At 43.3% G+C, this 9,111-nt stretch overlaps 1 protein-coding gene across 1 annotated transcript; it reads left to right on the top strand.

The window, feature by feature from the left end:
* The first annotated feature begins 271 nt into the window (after positions 1-271).
* Positions 272-8,404, top strand: LOC129701957 (bromodomain and WD repeat-containing protein 3-like). Its single transcript, XM_055643401.1, has 6 exons — positions 272-728; positions 874-932; positions 1,014-1,043; positions 1,134-1,193; positions 7,317-7,467; positions 8,301-8,404. Exons 1-6 carry the CDS (start codon positions 692-694, stop codon positions 8,402-8,404), a joined length of 441 nt encoding a protein of 146 aa, XP_055499376.1. The 5' UTR covers positions 272-691.
* The last annotated feature ends 707 nt before the right edge of the window (positions 8,405-9,111 follow it).

The raw sequence follows: 9,111 nt of genomic DNA on the forward strand, positions 1-9,111 counted from the left end.
ACTAACACATCGCAAAACACTAGTTCAACAAGGTTCAGCCGTTAACTGCCCAGTTGTCAGGCCTGATGAACATTAAACACCTCTTATTATCAACAGTCCCGCCCCAGAGCAGGCTCTTTAAAGCAGTTAAAGACAGCTGCCGTGTTGTCCGTTGGCTGCCTCCAATGTCGATCAAGTCAGCTGTTTCCGCCATCACGTTCAGTTGCCTCAAGCCGGACGAGTTACAGAAAATAAACGTATCCCTCCGCCACTCCTTATAAAATAAATTTACGTTAGGCGTTAAATCCCTTTTTTTTAACGAATGTTATTGTGGGGAAGCGATTGAGCCAAAGAGATCTAGCCATAGCCACGGTGGGTTATGAGGGGAAAGGGAGAGGGTAAAGGGGAAGATGTGGAGGATTATTTGGCGGTGGGCGGGTTGAGCGCGGGTGGTGAGGAGGCGGGCCGGCGTGCCCCCTGAATGGCGATCGGAGCGTGTGGCGCTCGGGCAGCGCCAGCATCAACATCAACATCAACCAGGCGGCCGTCTACATCGAGCCCGGGCAACACCAACACCAACACCAGGCGGCCGTCCACAGCGAGCCCGGGCAGCACCAACACCAGGCGGCCGTCCACAGCGAGCCCGGGCCGTGTGTAGCGTTAATACCAGCACCAGCCGACCGACCCCAGCCAGCCCGGGCCCAGCCTCAACATGTCCGACTGCAGCCGAGTATCGCAGCTCGAGTGCGGTAAGTGTCGCCGCCTGTGTCCCCCCGCTCTCCCTGACGGCGGCGGCGGTGGTGGTGGTGAGAGGAGATAGAAAACCATGTTTTAAACGCGAGAGCCGGCGCCCTGTTTGACTTTCTTCCTTTCTCTCCCCACCTCACTCGGCAGAGCTCTACTACTTGATCGCCCGCTTCCTCCTCGCTGGACCCTGTCAGAAATCGGCGCGGGTAAGTCAAACCCATCACTTTTTCAAACTGCATATGTATATTTTAAACATGTTTATTTCATTCTCGGTTCTTTTCGCGCAGGTCCTGATCCAGGAGTTGGAGGAATATCAGGTAAAAACACTGCGAGGCGGATTTGTTGTTGCTCTCACCGGCGCTTCCTGCTTCACTCACTCACTCACTCTTCACATTTCCATCCTCTAGCTGGTCCCTCGGCGTCTGGACTGGGAAGGGAAGGAGCATCGGATGAGCTTTGAGAGCCTGGTGAGAGTTAACAAAAGCGCTCGGCAAAATGAAACGGAAGGAATACAAACTTTTTTTTATTGCTGTATTTTATGGAGGAGTTAAATCTCCCGCAAAAAAAAAAAGCTGCCTTTAAAGAAAATCTCTTTAAAAATAAATGGCATCAACAAAAGTTTAGTAGCTTTTCGCTTGATAGCCCCCTTTGAAATTGCGGCAGTTGTACCCAAAAAATGCGAGGTGAAATTATAACTACAATGAATTAGAACAAAGCGATTTTAGTTTAAACAAAATTATTATGGTACGTTTATTGTGGTTTGGGAGTTAATAGGTTATGTAGGGATACTGCGATTCGGTCCAATCGGGGTGCGCCTCTGATTTGCTGCCGCGGTACGGTGAAACGTGACGGCGTCTCCTATAGGCGGGTTGGCAAGCAGGCCTGACACAGGAAACTAATGTCGATCACGTCTGAAAATTCATCAGTTGCCTTGGACTGACTGCACATAATAGACAGCTGGAATATCTTATGGCAGTGACCTTTCCCCCCCCTGTATTAGTTACCTTTAAATTTACGTAGAAACATTTAACAGATATTCTAAAACTAATGATGTGTGTTAGTGATTATCCACTTCATTTCATTAATAATCGAACAAATAATAGCAGTTTAAAATGATGCAAATGTGAACGTAGAGCTGTTTGGAAGCAAGAGATTTTTCTGCTCAGAATCTGACCTATTTCTGACACTTTAACATGGGATGCCATAAATCATTCAGTGAATAACTGAATATGTTTCTTGTCCTCGTGTTAAGTGTGTTCATATTCATTGGTTAAAAATGAAATTTATTAATTGATTATCTTCTTTATATGCTTTCATTTTATTTGCATGTGCTTTAAAAGAATATTTTGTGTCTTGTAGACTAATTCTTAAAATCCATTTGATATATTTATGATATTATTTAAAAGTAATAGATTTTCTGTAGTCATTTGGACAAACTCGAAAGTTCTAAAAAAAATCAGTCTGAAGAAGGGTCCCGACCTGAAACATCAATTATCCATGTTTTCCAGAGATGCTGCCTGACCCACTGAGTTACTGTCATCTTTTGTGAACACTAGCATCTGTAGTTCCATGTACAGGGTGTCATAAAAAAATGCTACTTTAATACCATAATTGAAGTTTCAGCAATGTATAAAAGATGTTGGTGGCAGGTATTAATGATCAATTACATATAACAGCTATTAATATAATTTAGTAAAACATTTATCCAGCGATGCAAGAAAATGTAATGTTTTAGTATATTGCTGACTAGGTATGAGCCCATTATTGAAGATGCCTAGGTACTTCGCTCCGTAGTATCAGTTATTTCTCCTATTTGCAATCAATAAACTTGCATCCATTACACTTGTCTGTTATTAGTCTGATTGAAGCAGGGTTTTTTCAATTGGGATTTGTAGATACGAGAGAGAATTGTCACTTTATCATGCCATTCCACATGCCATAGCTGGATCCTGTCCTTGAGTTTTGACGTTTAGTTGTCCAATGTTTGTCATATAACTAAAATGAAGCTGATACCAGGTTCTTCTAAATCTTGTAATGACAAACAATGTGTTGTTAGCGCAGTGGTAGAGTTGCTGCCTTACAGCGTCAGAGACCCGAGTTCGATCCTGACTACGGGTGCTTGTCTGAACGGAGTTTGTATTTTCTTCCTGTGAATGCATGGATTTTCCTCAGGGTGCTCTGGTTTTCTCCCACATTCCAAAGACTTGCATATTTGTAGGTTAATTGGCTTCTATAAATTGTCCCTAGTGTATAGGGTAGAACTAGTGATCACCAGTCAGCATGGACTTGGTGGGCCACGCTGTATTGCTAAGCTAAACTAAGACTTGGATAGGAATGATTTAGAGGGATATGGGCCAAATGCAGGCAATAGCCATATATGCCAACTTGGTCGGCACAGACAAGTTGGGTTGAAGGCCTGGTTCATGTTGACTTGTTGCAAGATAGTTGTACATAATATAAAAGCCAAGAAAATGCTGTTTTATTCTGGGGCCCATTTGTAGCAATTTAAGAATTTATGAAATTGTGCCAGTAATTTTCAGGCAATGATTGAGCTCAGTATATAAGATGACTTTTAAGGCATTGATGATTTATTAAGAAGTGCACACAATCTTTTTGAATTTCATGACGCCTCAATTCCAACTATGGAAATCCCTGATAGAAAATATTATCTTCATGCAAAGCTCTAAAAAGTTCACTGAGCAAACTGTACTTTTCTTTGCTTTTGTGGATTTGGTAATGCCAGTACCATGGACTCCACCTGATGCTAGAAAGAAAATGGTTGAACCCCAAACCTCTCTGGTGATTTTCATAGCATGCATGACACTTTTGAGTTTGGTAGTTTTGTGTTTGAAAAATGAGTCTGTGTTATGGCCCCCAAAGCCATTGCTTGTCATTTCAAGATTTGGATATTTAGGCCTCTACTTTTGGCATCTTTTGTTTGCTCTCCTGAGTTGCTGTTTGCCCATTTCCACAGGAAAACCATTCGAATACAGAATTAGGCAGAACATTTTCAGTCTTTTTAGATTGATGAAAGTGCAGCAAGTTCTGTGTTGTGCTGCATTCATTACTTGGACAGAAGGTCAGCTTATGGATCAATTATTTTCCATGGTGCACACAACATGCTGGAGTAACTCAGGCAGCATCTCTGGAGAGAAGGAATGGAATCTCCAGAGATGCTGACTGTCCCGCTGAGTTACTTCAGCATTTTGTGTCTACATTCAATTTAATCCAGCATCTGCAGTTCTTTCCTACACATTTCTTTTCCATGCTTGTACCATGTTCTCCCTTGGTACTAGTGTGAATATAACTGCAGTTATGGGATGTGGCATTGTGTCTTCATCTGCAATCAGCATTAAAAACATTTCACTAGAAGAAGAATTTTTGATCTTGGGTCCATTGAGGTGGCCAATATTTATCTTAAAGAATGCAATATTACTTTGGAAAGGCAAATCACTTAACTTCCAGGACTGAGATGTTGATCAATAAGATCTGCTGTGTGGCAGTGAGTATGTATAGTGTCAAGAATGAAGACTCTACAGGTTCTGCTTCTTGTCTGCAATGTATTCTTGGCATCTCATTGAAGGGAAAATAAGGTTTTCAACGTAATTGTTTTGTCAGAGACATAGATGCCTTGCATCCCAGCATTCATTAAGCACATGCTGGGCAGACATGTACACATGGAAGATATCTGCATCCTCAAGAATGTACTATATCAGACAGTGACCCAAGTCAAAATATAACTGAAGTTGTGTTCCATGCTCCATTTTAAAGTTATTACCAAAGAATAGTAAAAGCCTCAAACATTAATAATGATAAGGAGGAGGTAGCTGTTGACGGTATTTGGTTGTTGGTAAGGATGTAAATGAGTAGCTTCAGCTCCATTGTAGACTACAGCACCATAGCAAGGACACAGAATTATTGGTCACCCTACTTGATTAATCAATATCAATTTTGGTTGTTGACAATATGGTAAACTTTTTTTTTCAGAATTAACTTGGTTAGTCACCATTAGAAATGCAATACACGTGCACAACCTTTTATCTGAAAGCCTTGGGACCAGACACTTCTCGGATTTCGGGATTTTTCGGTTTTCCGAACGGAAGGTTTTTAGCGTAGATTTTAATATGTGGCTCAATAGTAGAGTGCTCGGCTCGTGGTCGCGAGTTTGCGCCTCGATCCCGGCAATTACCCGGTCAGGGCCGGCCTTTAGCCGATAGGACCTATTTCTCCCAATTGGGCCCCGCGCCTAAGGGGGCCCCGCGCTAGAGTAATCAAATCAATTGGAGCAAATATCTTATAGCGCGCAAGATGGTCCACTCCTGCGAAATACAATGAACTGACGCGTAGTCCGCACCGGAGCGTAACCTCCGTCATTTCAGTAACCCCGACCCGACTTCAGTTATGCCTCTCGCAGCGTTGCGAGGGAACAGTTTAGGTGTTGTTAAATGTTTTAAATGTTTTTTATCACTTCATTTTTAAACGGCACATGCCTTGTACTTTTTAAACGGCACATACTGCAGATGCTGATTAAACCGAAGACAGACACAAAAGGCTGGAGTAAATCAGCGGATCAGGCTGCATCTCTGATGAGGAATACGTGATAATAGGAGGAAATAGGTGATATTTCGGGTCGACTTTTTCAATAGCTGCCATGAGGGGAGAAGCGCCGGCACCAAGAGCGAGGGAAAGCGTGGACAGACGGACGAAAGCAACGTTCATAGGGCAGCGTTGGTAGACATTTCAGGTCGAGACCCTTCTTCAGACTGATAGTCAAGGGAAAGGGAAACGGGAGATATCGGTATATCTTCCATTCACTTGTCCTTAGTACCGTCCATAGCTCTTGCTCCTCTTTCCCCTGAGTCAGTCAGAAGAGGGGTCTCGACCCGAAATGTCCCCGACAAAGATCTTTGGTCACCTATTCCGACCTATGATCGTTGCTTTTGTCCGTTCTGTCCGCGTGTTCCCACGCTCTTAGTGCCGGCGTTTCTCCCCAGACTCCGCCAAACAAACACACACACACACCATGTCCGGCAGATCGCTGCGGGCCGAGAGAGAGTAGAGAGATAGAGGGGGAAGAAAGGGGTAGATGTGGAGGTCTGTGTGAGGTGGAATGGAGAAGGGGGAGGTGCCCTCACGCTCCTGGGGCAGCTCTCCCATCCCTCTAGTCGCCGTGCTTCACGCACACAGCCCCGGCTCCCGCCCTCCCCCCTCTCTCCAGGAAAACACGGTGAACAATACACGGAGGGCCGGGCCGGGGGTTGCAGCAACGTTTACAAACCTCGGACTGAGCTCACGCCCGGACCCGGGCATCCGTTCCCGCCGCTGGACCTCTCCCTTCCCTCCCTCCCTTCCCTCCCTCCCTTCCCTCCCTCCCTTCCCTCCCTTCCCTCCCTCCCTCCCTTCCCTCCCTTCCCTCCCTTCGCTCCCTTCTCTCCTCCCCTTCTCCCCTCAGACTCCGCCAAAAAAAAACAAACACACACACACACACACACACACACACACACACACACACACACACACACACACACAGCATGTCCGGCAGATCCTTCCTCTCTCTTTTCCCTTCTCTCCCCTCCCTTTGCCGAAACCCTTCCCCAGACTGATAGGGGGGACTGATAGGGCAGTCTGAGGAAGGGTTTTGACCAGAAGCGTTACCTATTTCCTTCGCTCCATAGATGCTGCTGCACCTGCGGAGTTTCTCCAGCATTTTTGTGAATCCCTAGACCTAGTTCAGTGAGCGTCCACCGCGGGTCATCCGGAGAGGTGACCGCGGAACCTCTCCGGGCGACCCTCGGTGGACGCTCACTGTACTAGGTCTAGGGATTCCTACTCTCCCGGGCAATATACCCTCCCTTTTTTCCAGGACCGAAAATGTCCGATTTTCAGAGCTTTTCGGTTTCCGGAATTTCGGATAAAGGTTGTGCACCTGTACATGCTATGGATTCCTCAGAACTTGTTAGCTGTACCTCTACCATCTACAGATGGAAATATGCCAACTGACTATTCATGTGTAAGCAATTGGATATTGTGAATTGTGAACTAAATTTCCTTTTGCCATGGCTTTTAATATATTTTGTTATAACTGTTATGTGACTTCAAAACTTTCCTTGCAAGTTTGTACCAAATTATATTTAGATTTTATTTTTGTTCTTTCCTTTGTAATGCTGATATTCTGGGTTATCTTATGGATTGTATAGGATAGGCAAAAATAAGCTTTGTGGCTTCAGCCTATTCCTTTTTCGGTCATTGATTATGTGAATGTTGTGTGAAATGGACACAATGTTGGTTCATATTCACACGGATTGTAAAAGATTTGTTCTTTTTAATGTATGACCAAAATAAACTATTCATTCATTCATATTATAGAAAGCAAAACAATAAATGTAAGCGAATATTTTGAAAACTAATTTTGAAAGTATTGTGGAACAGGAGAGCTGCAGATTATTTTTGTTTGTATTTACCATGTGCTTTAAATCTTTATTCTTAATTTACATTTGGATTATATTTACATTCCCAATGACTGCTCGGGTACAATGCCACTGTACAACAATTAGAAACCATTTAACAAAGTATTTGAATGTTGATTTTAGGTATTAGCCAACAAACATGTATCTTCAGATCACTTGCTGCAAATCTGTCAACGGATTGGCCCCCTGTTGGATAAGGAAATCCCACCCAGTGTTCCTGGAGTGCAAACCTTACTGGGAGTTGGGCGACAGTCATTGTTACGGACTATAAAAGGTAAATAAAATGGATGATTCTATTTTAGGTTTCCTTACTGATTTTGACAATGAAATGAGTTCTGAATTTAATTGTTTTGGTTATTTCATAGAAATGTTTTTGGTCTGTTGTGCGTTGTGAACCTTATTTTTTCTAGGAAATCTATGGATGGGGTTACTAAAGATAGAATCTCATGGCAAAAGCAGATTATTCAAAAGCACACGGATGCATGTCATTATTATACCTAATTTGCACAGACGTTTGAGATAGTTTGTGGTCTTGATAGAGCTGGGAATTGGCATTTCTCCATATGTCAGTGATAGATATTATTTTTTCTTTTCGTGCTTTATTTAATGGAGCGGCAGATTCCCCATTCTTATCTGAAATTTGGGCTAGTATATTCCTGTGCTTGGAGGGTTTATTTTGGTCTTTTGCAGTAAGGTGCGGCCTCTGAACATCAACCCTAATTAATGTTACATTCAGAAGAGTAGTTAAGAATTTGAGTTGGCATTTTCCAACCATTTAGAGTGGGTATCAACCTTAAACGACTAGCTATTTGTCCCACAAATGTTGCCTGGCTGCTTTTTATTTTAATTAGAATGTTGGTTTTAGTATGCTTTAATTACCATGCAAGCCACAAAACATACTGCTGTGGAAATATGCTATTGTTCCTTCTTTGTTGTTTGGATAGAATTTTAGATCTTAACATCATTGGGGGTAGCTTCTTGCATTGTAGCAGTTTAAGGAGGTGGTTCACCACGATCTTCTCAAATGTACAAATGCAGGTCTTGCCAGTAAAACATTTATACCAGCAATTGGGTTAAAAAAAGTTTTGGTGTTTGTTTAACCTACAGATTGCAAACATGTAGTGTGGAAAGGTTCGGCCTTCGCTGCTCTTCATCGTGGAAGACCACCAGAACCTCCTGTGAGCTACGGAAAAATGTCCAAATGCTGGTAATTGGAAATATATTGAAAAATTTGTTCAAAAAACCACCTCTGGTTGGTACATCTGTATTATTTTTTCATTTCAAATTTAATAGGTAAGGTAAAAATTAAAATTAAGTGAAGGGTCTCGACCCAAAACGTCACCCATTCCTTCTATCTAGATATGCTGCCTGTCCCGCTGGGTTACTCCAGCTTTTTGTGCCTATCTTTGGTTTAAGCCAGCATCTACAGTTCCTTCCTACACATTAAGTTCACTATGATGGAATGAAGGTTAAGGATCCCTTATAATGAGCAAAAAAAAAAAAGTGTGGAGGGAATAGACCAATAACGTTTCAGATTAGGGTCCTTCCTTAGACCTATGGATTGGTATTGAGTGAGTGGAGGGCTGCACGTTTGGACGAGGTGATATTGGAGTGGAGAAGACGAGACGGTCAATGGTCCCTGCAGCATTTGTGAGATGAAAAGGATGAGAGAGGGGAGAAGGCTGGTTCGGGGCAGTCTAAGAGGAGGAGGAGGAGTGGGGGCTGGAGAAGGTGTTGTCCTTGCCAGAGACAAAGGCATGTGGCGTTGTGGTGCTGAATGAATGAAAAGGTCACTGATGTTGGGCTCAGACGAATGTTGATGGTGTGGGTCGTTGTGTACAAAGGTTATGCCTCTGCTGAGGACAGGCTGTTCAGGACCACATTGGAATGAGGATGGTCAAGGGTGATGGGTAAGACA

Source organism: Leucoraja erinacea, chromosome 12, assembly GCF_028641065.1.
Source record: "Leucoraja erinacea ecotype New England chromosome 12, Leri_hhj_1, whole genome shotgun sequence".
Taxonomy (NCBI): domain Eukaryota; kingdom Metazoa; phylum Chordata; class Chondrichthyes; order Rajiformes; family Rajidae; genus Leucoraja; species Leucoraja erinaceus.